The 16,698-nt window shown below is 45.7% G+C and overlaps 1 protein-coding gene across 1 annotated transcript in view; it reads right to left on the minus strand.

The window, feature by feature from the left end:
* The window catches only part of RPTOR (regulatory associated protein of MTOR complex 1), a 161,009-nt gene that overhangs the window by 99,283 nt on the left and 45,028 nt on the right, over nt 1-16,698 (minus strand). The window contains exons 4-6 of the mRNA XM_075440791.1: nt 16,519-16,677; nt 11,244-11,390; nt 5,469-5,644 (exon numbers count right to left, since the gene is read on the minus strand). Of these exons, the coding sequence (XP_075296906.1) occupies nt 5,469-5,644; nt 11,244-11,390; nt 16,519-16,677 (482 nt within the window). The remainder of the gene's footprint in view (nt 1-5,468; nt 5,645-11,243; nt 11,391-16,518; nt 16,678-16,698) is intronic.

Consider the following 16,698-nt stretch of genomic DNA (forward strand, 5'->3'; position numbering starts at 1 on the left):
CTCTGCGTTATGACACGGAATCACAGAACGGTTTGGGTTGGAAGGGACCTTAAAGCTCATCTGGTCCCACCCCCCCCGCCATGGGCAAGGACACCTTCCACCAAGCCAGGCTGCTCAAAGCCTCATCCAACCTATCTGAAATCATCCAACATATCTGAAGGAGGACCACGACAGAGCCAGCACCACCGTGTACTGTTACACACTTGCTTTCTCCAGAGAAAAGAGAGTCCCACCTACCAGCATGTCACCCAGTATTTTGTATTTCCTTCGGAAGCCTCTCATCTGAGCTGCGGTTTGACCTCACCTCACTCAGCAACATTTTACAGGCTCACAGATTAACAGGGCAGCGCTGCACACTGTTGCAAGACACGACGTAAATAACAGGTGAGCATCCTAACCCTGCTCAGCACAGCTGTAAGAGCCGGAGAACCGAGGAGCCGGCTCTCGCCTGGTAGCAGAGCGCCTGTGCCACGGGGCAGACAAACTCTTCGGCCTCCTTCCCACAGGGATTTCTCTGAGCACAAGGCTTCTGGTTACAGCTTGTTGGACCAGCAGCAGAACACTTGCCCCACGCGCTCAGGACACGCACCAGGAGAAACGCCAGCGTACCAAGCGTCTCCCACAGCCTCCACAGCAGCAGGACAGGCACCTTCGAGGGCCAACTACAAACAGGCAGTTCCACGTCTAAACGTGTTTTGCTGCTGTCGTTTAGCACGTCCTCAGGGAGCTGCGAGTACTGCACGGCGGGCAACACGCAAACAAGCTTAGATTTCAGTTATTTCATCTGAGCTTGTGGCTCCTCAAAGCTGACAAGATAAACCCAGCTTGCATTTGACTGGTGAGAGCCCACCCTGCCTGCCCTGGCCACGGATCTGCTCGACCCCCACCAGAACGGGAGCGCCGCAGCAAGCGCTTCCTGCTCTTGTACAGACCGGGCCTGCTACAGCGAAAGCCCCCACCATCGCCCTGAATATTCTGAAAGAGATCAGTTCATTAAAACCCCATTTACCGAGCAGCAGACTATCTGCGTTTCCTCTCTATCAACCACTGACTGCCAAGAAAATGTACTCGTAAACAAAATGTTCCTCAGCCTGTATCTGCAACCCCCTTTCATCACTCCCAGGCTCTAAATGTGCTGTCTCAAGTGATGGCTGGTGTCATCATCACAAACATTAGGCAAAACATGTTGGAGCCGCATGTAAACATACCAATAAATGCCACGCGACAAAGAAGAAAACCAGAAATACACATAGCAATGCCCAACTGGGGTCTGCTCAGGTATCACATGCATATTTTGAAACTCAGTTTAATTTCTCTCAATAAATCTGGGACAGAGGATTGGCTCTGTTAAACTCCCAAAATCTCCAGCAGAAATGCCAAACAAATACATTAGAAAAAACCCACTTTACACGTTTTAACTGACCCGACAGAAAATCAGTTGTCACAGGTCAAGTGCTTTCTTCCATGCACTCACAAGCTCGCTATATCAGTGTTCTGGCGTCCCAACCGCACATCTGGAATTCCTGAGCCTGAGCAGCTCCCAAACGTTTTGTTTCTTTTTGGTTTGGGGGTTTCCCAGCACTTTTCAGGAGCCCTATTCCTCTTTTACAGCTGGGACTTCAAGATTCAAAGCCATAGGGTCCTTAAGACAATTCAGACAAGCACAGCCCTCTCCCCGCTGTGTAGAATCCTGAACATACACTTGCAGCTCGTTTACGCGCTGAGGGACTGACGGTAACATAAGCATATGACGCACTACTGAGAACAACTTCCAGTATAGTTGCTTTTTGCTTTAGACAGCAAGAGAGACACAGATCTGCGTAAAACAGGGCACCAAATACATCCTGATTCCTGCCTGCTTCTGCAATAGCTGCGTCTGCTCCCCGATTAGTGCCCATCCGTCAAGATTAACAATCCATACAGCTTATCTCTAAGCTTGCCTCATATACAGCTATATATAGCTACAACATATACTTGGAATACGTCAGCTCCCAACAGTCACCGCACATGGAGATGATCGGTGTCAAACCGGCCGGAATTCGTACACTGGTTTCCTGGAACTGTCAGCCTGTCCCTGAGCCCCATGCACCACAGGCGGAAGCGCGCCACCGACCTGGGTCTCTCTCACCAGCACCAATTTTTCTTCCCCTGAAACACTGGAGTGGATGCAGCTGCAGCTCCACTTGATAAGTGATTTTGTCCATCAGTTGTTTACTTAAAATCCACAGCACAAAATGGGATGTATAAAAATTTATTCATCAAACTTTTATTTGCCCATAAATTCAATATGTGAAACCTCATTAGCCTGTCAGTCCAGAATTGCAAAAATGTTTTATTTCAGAAGCTATTCTGCAGGGTTCTGGATCAACTTCAGTAAAAGGGCTAGGCTGAAGTAAAAGAAGTTATAATGGCAAAGGTTTGCGTCTTCATTTTCGGTTAGCTGTCTGCTTTTGGACACCAGCTCACCGCTGGAACGCACGAGGAGGGCCTGGCTTTGTACGCGCTGTGTTTAACAGCGGTGAGGAACCACGCTCTGCAGGCAAGCGCTTCTTGTTCACAGGGCTTGCAGGGATAAAAACACAACTGCAACAATGCCAGTCAATAGGGAATACAACAGCAGCACAATCTTCATCAGAGAACAGAGAAGGAATTTCTGTGTGTGCAGTAAGCAACACACCTAATCACTGGACTACATGCAGCAGAAAATGCTTTACTACCCGCGAGTTCGCACGGCATCTACCAGCACCAACCCCACAAACAGCCAAGGTGAATCGTTTTAAATCCTTGCCCCGAGCTGCATTTCCACCAAGGCGTTTCCTGTCAAACACAAGTCTGCGAATATCTCCTGCTCATGCCAGGTGTAGCTCTGCTTGAGAACCTGCCCTGCTCACCCCCTCAGCCGCGTTCCCATGGAGATGATTCCTGAACAGCTCATCATATTAAAAAAAAAAAAAAAAAAAAAAAAGTCCTTTCTCAGTACATATAAACTGTGCATTAAACCCTGTTGTGTAAGCAGCTGAAGTGTTTGGAGGAGGCTTCCAAAACAAAAACCAAAACAGAACAAAAAAACCCCCAATGAAACAAAACACCAAACCACAAAACCCTCTTACAAAGCCTCAGCATTTTCTCCTGGGGTACGGCACAACCTGTAAAGCACGGTTCTGATCCCTGTGAGGGAAGGGGAACCCTAAGCCCCAACACCAAGAGCTTGCAATTCACATACACGAAGCTTCACTTTGCTAGAAACGAGACAATCATCAACAGGCATCAAAGCCTATGCGAGGGAGCCCCACAACGCTTTCGTGCATTAGTGAAAACAACAAAAACTAAGTGGTGTCACTTAACACACACGCACAGCAATGAGTCGCTCAGAACAGCCACAAACCTCAGCGTACCCACCCTGAAAAGCACTGGTTTTCCCCCCTCTTCTCTCCCTCGTAACATGGAGTTTTGGTGAAAACATTCTCCCTGGAACTTGAACCCCAACCCTCATTTGGGGGACTTGGCAGCGTTAGGTTTGTGGTTGGACTCCATGATCTTAAAGGTCCTTTCCAACCTAAATGCTTCCACGATTTGCTGAATCCTGTGTCACTTTGCTTTAGTTATTGGCTGTGGACTCCACTCAAGTAATTTTTAAAAAAGCATCATTTGCATTTCCCAAGTTACATTCATTGCCATCTGCTGCTAGCCTTGAGCTAATCAGGTGGAACGTTCAGTTAATTTTCCAAGTCTTTCTCCATTGATGAAACCAGCAGAAATCTGAACGCCTTCACGTTTGGACAGCAGTGATCTGATAGCACCATATGATCAAAATCGTTCCCTGCAATCGTATTTTCCTGGTTATAAAACACAGCATTTCTCCAAGTTCCCCTCAAGGAATTTTGCCACCCAGTAATCTTCTTCAGCTTTTGCTGAGCAGGATTTACGCAGGCAGCTTGAGAACCCGCACGCAGCAGGCAGAGCTCAGGGCTAGCCTACCATCACCACCTCGGCGTCGGGAAGAGCAAGCTAGCCAAGCTCCGTGTCCAGGCAATCGCTTGGCCAGTGAAGAGCTGTCCCAGTAGCAGCTACACTGGAAGTTATCCCCCTCTCTCCTTTCACCCATCCCAGGAGGGACGTGCAGCATTCACTCCGGATCAGATGGGATTAAATGTCCCTGGCTAATCAGCCAGCTCAATCCTGCTGCGTACCTGCAAGTGCTCACTTGTGAGTTTTGATGAGTGGTCAGTATAGCAACCAGACTGGTGTCTTAGAAAAACAACATAATGTTTCATTTTTATGACAGAGGAAAGAAAAAGTACAATGAAAAGGGTTATGAGAGGAGAACCCACCTGCCTAGCTTACTTACAGGTTTGCTCTTCCTTGGCTGAAGCTCTAGGCTAGTCTCCCACTACTTCAGACTCCTGGTCCATGACACCCGGGTCAGAAAAGTAATTTTCTCCCTAGCGTTCTCAAAATCTTAACTTGAAAATATCCCTAATGTCGCTGTGACTCTCTTCTGTGAGAAAATACCCTGTGAGCTCACAAAATCAAAAACGGGACAAAAACTTACAGATCCTGTGCTGTCCCTCACATGAACAGAAGGTATCAGTCTAAACCAGAACCTGGCCAAATGAACTTGCTTAGTTGCTTATGTACGTCAGAAAGAGTGCAAGAACCGTAATTTATTATGAGCATCTCCAAAAGACAGCTAACAACTCCTGAACCTGTGGAGACTCCGTTGCTTGCCATGCTCTGCAACGTCTATAGGCTTCTGCCTGTTTTACCTTGGCCTAGCAAGTGACCCGAAGCTTTTCGTTCTGGACTACAGATAACTGGAGAGGATCACGCGAAACATGTTGACAGAACGAATCGACAGAGCTATGTACCTGGGGGCACACGCTGGGCTCCTCGCACCATGTCCTCAGCTGGCACCACAGCTGCTTGTGATCCTCTCCATTGTTGGATAAACACATTGCTCTTCGAAAGCTCCTGCTATCTGTAGCAGCCTTTTATAACTTTCTGCCTAATTAACTTGGTATGACATTCCATAACATCTTTCTTTAGTTTATCGCTCAATTTCTTTCACTACAGCATTATTTAATGCTACTGTATTATTTACAGCAACTGCAATATTTAGAATATCATTTGCACAAAGGACAATTTACAAAAAGTTGTATTGCGCTATGTACTATTTCTCCTGTCTGAAGAAGCAGGTATTTAATTCCCAGAACAGTAAATCCCTTAATCTGAGCAAACCCAGATATTGAGCTAGAATCTAAAATGTAGTAAGTAGAAGATAACAATATTTTCACCTTTCTACTTCCGATTAATAAAGCGCCATCCCAAATGCATGGTTCAAATCCTGTAATTCAGTATCACAGGGAAATTTTAGGTTAGATGACGCAATTAGATTAACAAATCTATCATTTCAACAGACAAGCTACACAAATTACCGACTCGCCTTCAACCACGGGGAAGACACTCACCATCTCAGAGCAATTTTGATCGGCGTAGTAAGGCATGATGTGAAGAGGTCAGCTGGCAGGTCAGGGATCATGGGCAGCAGTTCATTGGCTTCGCACGCCGCCAGCTGAATGCAGTTCTTCATCGAGGGCGGCAAAGGCATCTGAGCAAGGGGGTGGTTTGGGTTAATGGCAGCCACCTGGAGAGACCCAGGAAACCACGCAGTTGGTGAATGCAGGAAAGTGAGTTTCTGAATCATTCTGTAAACAACCAATGAAGAGCTTTAAAGTTCGATGGATCTCTGGATTTGGAGAAATTTAAAACTATGGTAGCACTAGCCCTAGTTTTAACTCACATATAATTAACAGTATTTAAGTGTGTTTACCCTAACAACACCACACACCAAAATCAGCAACTTGCACCAGACCAAACCATGATCACCACTTCGGAGTCTTCAGCTCACATCTGCCAGCCTGGAATCAAGCGCTGTAGAAGCAAGCTGGGCTAATTATTCCTTCTTTTACATTTAAGCAAGCCCCATCCTTCCTGCAGCTCAGAACCATTCCCCACAGATGGCAGGACAGCTTCAAGTGGGAAAATGCAATACATTTGGCTGTAGTAGGCAGCATGCCCTGCCACGGAGCACACAGATGACTCTTGCTGGTAAGCCAGGAGCACACTGAACTCCCCGTGTTTCTCCCCACACATCTTTCTACTTCCCCAGAGCAAAAAGGTCAAGCTGGGAAAAGGAAGAGAGAAAATCATCATTTGTAAGTAGAGAGGCTATCTTCCAACAAACACAGGAAAAGAAATGTGCGCTGTCTTCTGCAATGCCAATATTCACCTATCAGCAGACAGAAGTTTTAATCAATGCTTTAGTAAAAGGGTTCGAGGTCCTTACGCGTATTCCTCTGGATGGAAAAACCATGGCAATTTCTGCTCGACACAGTGAGTGTTACACTGCGAAGCAACTCTAAAGTCAGGTCTTTGCATCTCAAGGTCTAGAACTGTTCTAACAAGACACCAGTTTCCAAGACTCGATCAGTTTATATTTTGTTGGGCATAATCGCAGAAGTGAGAGACACGTTAGTGCAGGTCTCCTGCTAGCCAGGGACTGATGGAGTGCATTGACACGCTGGCATTTGTGCAGCTGCAGACAAGAACCAGCTCTGCACAACGTTATTCAACTCTTTCTCTTCGCGTGCTGCAGGTCAGTTTTCAAAAGGCAAGAAAGAATGGGAAACAGAGCAGACACGTTCATGGCCATATTCCGTGCTTTCTGAAAGTCAGAGTCACGTCTGCTATGAAAGAGCTGAGTTTCTACAGCTCTGACCTGCGCTAGGGTGATCCATTAATCTGTCCAAACATCAGTCTACAAAGCTGAAACACCATATAACCCAGCATTCCCATTTTTCAAAACCACAGTGATTCTCCTAATTAAAATTTTGATTCAGGGTATGAATTTTGAGACTAATGTGTCACAGAATGAAAAACACAGATAATCTTTCCAGGGCCTTTCTGAAACAGGTAAACAAAATACACACTTCAGCCACCCAAAATATTGATCTAGAGTACTCAAAGGTTCTTAAAGGAACAGGGCAAAGAGATGCAGCGCACGCAGCGCCTTCACTGCCTGTTCCTGCAGAAGCTCGGAAGCACAGCCCCACCGCAGCGATCGGTACGCTGTGTCAGCGACCACAACAGACATGCAGTCTTTCAAAGACCAACACTTCAGCCAGTTTCTTTTTTTTGGGGGGTAAGGTGACACAGTTGACTAATAAACTCATTCTTTACCATCTTTATATGTGAAAAATTCTGTCTGTCTGAAGAGGAAATCTGTTTGGTGTCTCAGAAGGGTCGATGGGGAACAGAACACTCGTGTTACAGACCCACAGCCTGCCTCTTGTCCAGCAAAGTAACCTGATAAGCTAGGGAGAAGTTTCAGACGCTATTTCACAAATTCTGCAACCTCTTATGTTTTTTGATTCTTTAAATACTTTTTTTTTTTCCCCATTCTAAATCCCAGAGGCCGCAGTGACACACTTTGGTTTTCTACAGTTGTCCAAATCGGCTAAGGCCTGTCCTTGCTCCCAGCTGCACTGTGCTGCTTGCAGCGAAGATTCATGCCATACCTGGGGTGGAAATGAAGCTACGCGCGAGTCGTCGCTTGTCCTCTAGTGGTATTTACTCTCAATAAAGCTTAAGCTATACGCTAGTAACAAAAAAAAGGTAATTAAAATACTGAAAAGATCTTTTGTTTGAGGAGCAAGGCATGAGAGGCAGTGTGGGAAGGTATTAGCTCTTCACAGGTTTATCAATATAAAGCAGTCGAGCTGCTTAGCTATGGCTGTTCGTTTCCTAAAGACAGACTTGCCCTCCGGGCACCCTCACACCCGGGCTCCGCAGGCGGGCAGAGCATTTTGATGGATTTTCTGCTTTCTGAGTCGTGTGAAACCCTGCGGACTGGACAGTTGTCACGGCTGGTAATGTCCCTCGCTCAGACGGGCAAGCAGCTCACGCTCCCCAAGCTGCCCAGCTCCCGGCTGCTACAGAATCACAAAATCACAGAATGGTCAGGGTTGGAAAGGACCTCTGTGGGTCACCCAGTCCAACCCCCTGCCGAAGCAGGGTCATCTACAGCAGGCTGCACAGGACCTACCCGGTAAGCCAGCGCAGCCGGGACACACGCAGCACAGCTATCTGTCCATCAGGATAGGAACCGGAGCAGCCACAAAGTGAACACACACCACCAGCTAGCAATTACAGATCTTGGCACACTGCTAGGGACAATGATGTGGCAAAACATTCTTGTACAAGTAAAAGGGTGTGGGCGTGGGGTGTTGGGTCGAGTGAAGCCAGAACAGCAAAGAACGAGTAAAGAACAGGTGAAGTCAAGAACGTTTCTTTTTGCATCCTTAGAACATTCACTGAAGCCAGACTTTCTAGACCTCTTGGTTCCCTCATAAATCTAACTTTTTATTAGGGCAAGATATGGAATAAGTAGAAGGCTAAAGAAAGACTAAAAAACATAAATTGGCAAAAATGTACTCATTCACAACTGTAAGAATATTAAATAACATAAAGTTACCACATATGAAAGGTTATCAAAATTATCAATGTGCATTTATTTACAATTTTATTTTTTTTGTATGTCCACAGTTTCTGTAAGCAATCAGTTAGACACAGCCCCTGCAGCAGGCCATAACTAACTCGCAACTTCTTTCAGCAGAAACACAGTCTCCAGGCAAAGCGATGCATAGTGCTCTGCGAAAGCTTTGTAAGCAAAAATTCCGTACTATCAGCAGAGTACTTATCGCGTTACTTATAGTTATCTCAGGGCAACTGATAATCCACACCCTTTCAGACAAAATAATAGTGGCAGTATTAATTTATCAATTATACTGAAATATGCTGTCATTCCTGTAAGATTGTGGTAATTAATTTGTTCTGAAAACAAATTACAGCTGCCCAAGCTAAGGAGCACTCAGGTTTGTGACTTGCAAGCGCTCTGTTTACCCAGCAAAACAGCCAACGGACTGGCAAGTACTACTGCTTGTAATTAACACAAAGGGAAACAACGTGTCTAGTTTAAGCCACTGTTACTGAAAACATTTATGTACCTATATGATTAGCCTGAGAAAGAAGCACTCGATAGAAAACTAAGCCTTTTTTGAATTACCAGACAGGCTCAAGGTAAGCCTGGGAGGAGCTCTGCCCCAGGACAGAGACCTGGAGCTGTCACGGCGAGCGCTGGCCAGCTCCGCCAGCCCCACGCAACTCCTGCCGCGAGGGCCCTCCACCCCCGTGGAAGATGTTAAAGCAGCCACAAAAACGGAGACGCTCCTCTCTCCCAACAGATGGTGGAGCAGAAAAACTCTCCCCCCCAGACACGATGCTAATGCCAGATAACATCCTGCTGTGCTGTCGTTCAGCTAATTTTTTGAGAATTAATGTTGAAGACGGAAGAATAAAACCTGTCAGTTCCCCAACTTCAGTTCCAGCTGAATTCTCCTCTATCCTTTGTACGAGTCTGCAAGCACTTCTCTATCTCTGTTAGCAAGCCTTCTGCTTTCTGTTAATGATAAGCAGGTATCTCCGTAAGTCGTCAGTAGCTAATGAAATCCAAAGATACAGAATGGAAAGCTGACATTTAAGCCTGGAAGTATTTTCATAATCAAATTAACTGGTAGTTTTAACCTGCGTTGCAAAGAGAAGAAATACTACAGCAGTCTTCCTATGTCATCACACAAATTTCGCAAAATGAAAAAAAACCCAGAGCAAACGGAATTTAATATTTTTGTTGAAATAAAGACAGACATCGTTACTTGTGCTCATCTTTCTCCTCGCACCCAACCACCCCTGCCCGCGGACAGGCCGGTCTGTCCGACTTGCAGAGAGGAACCCATCCTGCACAAGCTTCACCCCAGCAATGCATCTGTTGCGCAGCGGAAACCCGCTGACCCACCTGCGGCTGCCTTCCTTCCAGCCCAGCTCCAAGGTCATCCCAGGGCTCCGCAAGAGCCAAGGAAAAAAGGAAATTCTTGAAGAAAGCAGGGAAAGGGAAGGGAAAGCTGGGTTCATTTTTAGCCTGCTTAGGAACAGAATGAGAAAACAAAACAAAAACCCAGAAGGGTGCATTGCGCAAACAAAAGAGAAAGGCTCCAAAAAATATAACAATAAAAGTCACAGGCTGATAGGAAAACTTGAAAAAGAGAACAGAACATGACCACCAGACATCTTCCTCAACTTACAAAGATGGCAACCTTTAAAAGGCACCTATTACCAGTACTACTGATCTGCACCTTGCAGCTTCACCTTATTCCCAAGCCACAGACTCTGGGAAGCTTCTCGCCTTTACAAAGCATGGCATTATCACTGGTGGCTGAGAAGGAAAAATGAAATAATCTCCATATCTCAAGCTATTAGACTGGTTTCTGTTAGTAGAATGGAATTTCCACCTGCCAAGAGTCACCACAATAGCACCTCCAAAAAACGAGAATTTGGAATGAAAATAATTAGAGCCAAGGAAACTGTTAATATCTACTTGAAGGTTGTATTTGTGACAGTCAGTTGCCTTATTAATTAGTTTTCCTTCCCTGAAGCTCTTTTTCCTAAAAAAAAATACAATGTCTTAGAACCGTGGGAGTGTAGGAAGCCAAACTTCACAAAAAGTGCTTTCTCTGTGAGCTCAAGCCAGCAGGAATTTCTGGCAGCGGGGAGTCTTGCCATCCCAAGTTGCTGCACAACGAATCCTGACTTCTTACCTTCCACTTTGCACTTCAAATCTACTTCAATAAATTTATTCGTAATTACATTTGCAGTGAAAGACAGCTTTTCATTAGAAACATATTCAACTTGAGCAGTTCGTGAAACTGAAACCACCAGTGACAACCCCTCTGTGTGCCAGGTTTATTTTATTTTGTTTTGCATTTTCACATTCAGTTCAACAGCACAAATCACTAACTACATCCAAACACATAGCCAGATACTGCACTTTAGCGATTAAAATAAATATGTCTAGTTCGCCTCAGCATTCATCTCAGCAGAACAGACCATTAGGACACAAATTGATTCTATTAACATTACCATTTAATTAGTGCTTGTATTAAAAATTATTCCAAGTTTAATAGGATAGCAAACTGAACCAGAAAGATTGGAGTGGCAAAATTATTTGCAAGTTAATTTGCCTTCCAGCTCAGTTTTAAACACATTTTTCAGCTGTATATAGCAAAGCAAGCTTAAACTTCACCCTAGGGCACAAGCACAGCTGACGCCTCCGCAGCAGCCTGCGATCTCACCTCCAACTCCTGCTCCCTCTGTAGTGCAAACTGTTTGAAGGACTTGACGATAAGGCCAGCATTAGAGCAGTCATAGACGAAAATGGAAGGGCTGCCCATCCACGTCTGCAGGTCGTATATGGATAGAGGAATATACTGAGTATAGTTCTGTCAGGAGAAAACAAACACGCCAGTTACAGAGAGGCAGAAACGCAACCGAACTTTCACTGGTCAGGTAATAAAATAAACACCAAAAAGTTCCAGTTCTGAAATCACAAAATAAAACCTAGATTGAACATTGGGCACATTAATGAACACAAATAGCAATCAACATCTACTAATAATGAGGACTATGAACCCACCTCCAACACAACCGACAAGCAGATTTTATTGTGGTATTGTTTGAAATGCTAAACTCTAAAATTCTAAAACTCAAAGAGTGCACCGATCTGGGCTAACAACCCCAAGCAGCACTTAGTCCAATTTTATCTCAAATTTCTGCAACACTGAGAAAGGATGTAACCCAGCTGTCTTTAATTTAACATCAAACATCTTAAACTGACAGACAAATCCATCAATAAATCAAGACTGATAATTAAGATCATGTAGCTCATCAGCAGCTACCCCATCCTAGTTTAATGAGATGCTTCCTAATTTTATTACAGCCTTTAACTTCTGTGCAACTTTCAGAATTATCCAATAAAATCAAAACCAACAAAGCCTGCCTTCAACAAAGTCAAGTGCCAACAATTTAGCTTCTGTAAAGATGAAGTGTTTTGTTTCTTCTCTTCCACCTTAACATCCTCCCTCCCAAATAACTGGAGGCAAGCGCTTCTTAAAATACAAGGAGGATCAAAAAGGAGGGCCACACCCTAAAATACACGGCAGAACTGAAAATATAAACCAAGCAGGCACCCGAGCCTGAAGACAACCAGACCGCGGGCGACTGCGCGACCCTGCCCGTCGGCAGCTGAGGGCAGCGCGGCCGCGCTCGCGCAGCACCGAGCTCTGCCCAGAGCCCCAGCAAAAGCTGGGACGTGCCTGCTCACAGCAGCAGAATGACGGACGGGATCATAACTCCTATTTAAATTCAAGAGACTGCAAATAGCTGTAATAAAACCAGTAAACTTTTACAAAAATCAAATTCTCAAGGACAGGTATCAGCATATATAAAGACAGAAGTGACCATCAACCATCTGTTAGACAAGGGAGGAAACAGTCATGTCAAAATCCAGTTGTGCCCATATATAACAGTTCCAGTTGTTTCATGAAAACTAATAGGAAAAAATGTTTATAAAAGCCCGGGTTTTAGGGCGTTTGGAGCTTTGCAAATTGCTGCAGGGCAGAATGACACACGAAGAACTGACCTGCAGCCAGACACCACTATTTTACGCACATTCCAAGCATAGCAAGTTACTCCTAAAAAACCTGCTCCAACACCTACAACGGATGAGATGTTACGGGCAGGCATTGTTTTAACTTCATATTTATATTGCTACAGTTAAGACTGGATTATAGCTCTGATTAATATTGTGATATTTCCAGCCAGAAGAATTTTATGTTCCAACTTGACTGTGGGGGTCACACATAACTTCTCAAATTTGCTAATGATATGTAAATGGGATAGTTTGAAGAAAAAAGGAGTGTTAAATAATAGCCTTCTAGCGTGGTTGCTCTGGGTGATCTTTTGATGCTTGCTCATCTTGCCTCTGCCATGCTGGGGCTGTGAGTACGAAAGAACGCGTCCATATGTTTTGTTCTCAGTGTTGACTTTGGTTTTTCGCAAGGCTGTTTCTCCTCTGTTAACACAGCTCCCACCATCCCTCTGTGACTGTTTGAAGGAATGACACAACAAACAACTAAACTGGAAACTGATCTTGAACAGATTTCATAACCAATTGCTTAACGAACAGCTCAAAAATATGTTAAAAAACCCCCATTCTTCAGATTCTGAGAGAAGGTCCCCAGAACGTCAGAATAAACGTGTCTGAAGTTAAGGGGTTTTGATTTTCACCTTTTTGAAACCACTTTGGGATTTTCTCAGAAAGAGAAAATAGGAGCAAGCAAAACTATAAAAAGAACATTGCTCCTTATTAATACACCAGCACTCACAATAAATACACAGAAAGCCTGGCATTGCATCGTCAAAATCTGGCAAAAGGCAGGATGGTGCCAAATTTACCGGTTTAGAAGGACTGTCTCAACCCTTCCCTTGCATGCCAATGCTGTAGGCAGGAAGCCTACAGTGAAATAACACACAATGCCATAATTCAGAACTGGCTTGTGACATGTGCCAAGAGCACCCAGCTAAAGCCACAAGCCACGGCAACCTTCTGCAGCATGAGGGAGGATGCACCAGCAGGACACCAGCAGACAGCTTTTCAGAGGTGTAGATAATAAAGCCTACGAGAGAAGCATTCTCCTTGTATTCCCATTTTAAAACATCAGTTCAGACAGAGCACCAACAGTGCAAGGGCAGAGGTCTAAATTAATTTTAAAATACTGTCTCTCAAGAAATTAAGCAGAAGATACTAGTGAAGACCTAACACTTTGCAAACTTTCCCCAGCATCGTTACAAAGTGCTCCTACACCACTACATCTGTTTGTTGTCTCTGACAGTCTGCTGGCACACGACGGGAGAGTTCAATAATCCGTGGTGTTAAGAGGAGAGGTGCTTATGAGCAGCCACGTCCCTTTTCTCCAGCCGCAGCACACCTCCTCCAACCCCAAACACAGAATTGCTTGGAGTATTCTGACAACACCATGACCTTCCTGGCATCACAAGCTTTAGTGCGAGCTGAAAGCCACAGCCTCTCACAAAACATGAGGCATAAACAAACCTAAGCGCTGTGGCAGCAAGAGCAGACTGCCAAAGATGGCTGGTTGTTACAGGGGACACGGGTGAAAAAGGAAAAATTGCTCAGGTGCTAAGCTCTCAGTCCCAGGCTCTCCGACAACAGCTACCAACAGCACCGCGACGCTGCTTTCGCTGCGTCCCCCCTCACAGCGACCCGGCAGCAGAGGCGCTGGGTCCAGCCGTCCATGCAGCCATCAGGCTGGAGGCTGCTACCCACAGAATCACAGAACGTTCGGGGTTGGAAGGGACCTCTGCGGGTCATCTAGTCCAACCCTCCTGCCGAAGCAGGGTCACCGGACAGCTCTGCCCGCGTGTGCGGCATTCCGGCGGGGCTGGGGGAGCGCAGGGAAGGCAGCGCCGGCTGCCCAGACGCAGGGGACACGTCCCCTCTGTCACCACCTACGGCACCAGCCCCGTAACGGCTGCACACCGATTTAATGGGAGAAAGAAAAAAAAGGAAAGGAAAAATGAGCATCTAGGGATCGAGAACAAAAGCACAGCGAAATGCTTGGACAGACTCTTGAAATCCCGTTGTTGAATTAGGACTGACGTCGCACCTCCCGCGTGCCCCACCGCCCGCCCGCCCCGATGCCCTGTGCACAGCCCGGCGCGTCCCACCGGGCCCACGCGCTCCGGGCACAGGAGCAGGCTGCTCAGCCTGGCCCCACGGGAACTCTGCGGGAATCCACACACATCTACTGCCTTCGGCCAGCACGGGTCGGCCTGCAGCGCGCCACGTCCACCGGCACGGCCCGCTCCGCTCGGCCCTCACCCGGGCCATCTCAAGGTCCCCTTCAGCTCTGCCTTCGGGCTCTCATAACTGAGAGTTCAAGTGCGTGAATGAGCATTTTAAATCTGATTTTAAAATGTCAGCACAGTCAAATTTCAGTACCTCCACTATTTCAATTCAAGAGAGCTGTAATACTGAGCCTCCTCAGGTCCTCTGCTTGGATCTGAGACTGAATTCCTCAGGGCTGGTTTCTAAACACTGCTGATTTCCCCCCCGGAGTGTTTCTTTAAATTTAATCCTTTGTTTAAAAGAGAAGTTCCACTCCTGATTCTATCTTTCAGTAAAAGCCAGTATTTGGTAACATGCTGCAAAAATTACCAAGTTCCAACTTTCCCCACCAACCTCTATGACAATCAAACTGTTTTTCACCGTCAGTACAACACATCAGAGAGGCCTCGGCTCCTCATCACCAGGGCGTCCACACCACGTTATCCCAGCTGATACTGCAGGCAAACTGGCAAGTCCCCAGTAACCTCTTAATAAAGCATTTGGCATAATACACCACTTCATTGAGCAGTAATTTCCTCTTCTTCCACGTGTAACATTCTGCCCAGCATTCCTTCTGTTTTATTTATTATCCACTGGCTGTTAAGTAAGAAGAAGGTCACTCCTATTTGTTCTTAAACACCAAATTCAGCTTCAAAATGAATTGGTATTCAGACCAATTGCTTATTGGTCTGAATACTAATCAAGTCTCCAATATAGATGTACCAGAATAAAGTGACGGCCTCTTGCACTTTCTCCCCTTCTCTCCCCCAGCTCTTTCAAATTATGAGTGAACGGCCATTCAATTACAAAAATAATACATGTGAAGTATGAGAAAAGAAGTCCAATAAGCCCCACAAAAAAAAATAGGTGCATATCTACAATACTGAATGCAAGTCCTATGTCAATGTACTTTTCAGCTCCAAGCAGTATTTCTCGATTTCCTAAGACTCCCTTCTAAACCAGTTACCCTTAATAGACACCAAATAGCTCAACTAAAGGGAAAGCAAAGCATGTTTAGGCCACACTTGGAATCGCTGGGAAGGTGTTGCATGTGGCCTACATAGCTGTACAAGTTATGGCTACAAACCATGGCTAAGCAGGAGCGACAGGAGTCTTTAGAAAACCAGAAGATACCGATCACGCTGTAGTCGGAGGCTCTTCAGTACTCTGGGCTCTGGAAGCAGCGGTAGCCATATGGTTTATTGTCATGCGGTATCTCTACGTGCTTTGGACAATGGCTGCTCAGAGTTAGCAGACATTTTAAGCATAAACTTTACGGTTAATACTTAATAATCAGTCAGTGAGTGAGGCAGCAAAGCCAAGCCCACTGGGGAGCCTCACTATCTGCCCAGACGCGACAGAGCTGGGGTGCTACGGCTGAAAAGCAAAGGAAGGGAAAGTAGCCGGCTTTGCAGGGTTTGGCAATGAGCTTCAGTGCATCTGAGAAGACCCTTCTGCTGCTGCGAGGTGAGGGACAACCTATGGGGTCTCAGAACTTCAAGAACATGAAGAAAGCAAACAGCTGTCAGCAGGGAACCAAACAAATACCCGTGAACATATTTTAAAGACTGAAAATTCACTTGTTCTCTAAAAGCACACGTCAAAATACACATAGCAATGAAAAAGACTGAGCTGTTCAGCACTGCTTTGCAAAGACGCACCTTGTTGAAGACCCAGATCTCCCCATTTACTGTTGGCCTGGGGACGCCATGTCCATTGTAGTGGAAAAGTACCCGCTCTTCCTTGGCGTTTCGACGCAGAGATGTACACAGCTTCTTCACTTCATCCACCGTAGGATCAAGACTCTGCTTGTACCTGGCCTAGTAACATAAAATGTAAGA

The sequence above is a fragment of the Opisthocomus hoazin genome, chromosome 21 (genome assembly GCF_030867145.1).
Source record: "Opisthocomus hoazin isolate bOpiHoa1 chromosome 21, bOpiHoa1.hap1, whole genome shotgun sequence".
Lineage (NCBI taxonomy): Eukaryota > Metazoa > Chordata > Aves > Opisthocomiformes > Opisthocomidae > Opisthocomus > Opisthocomus hoazin.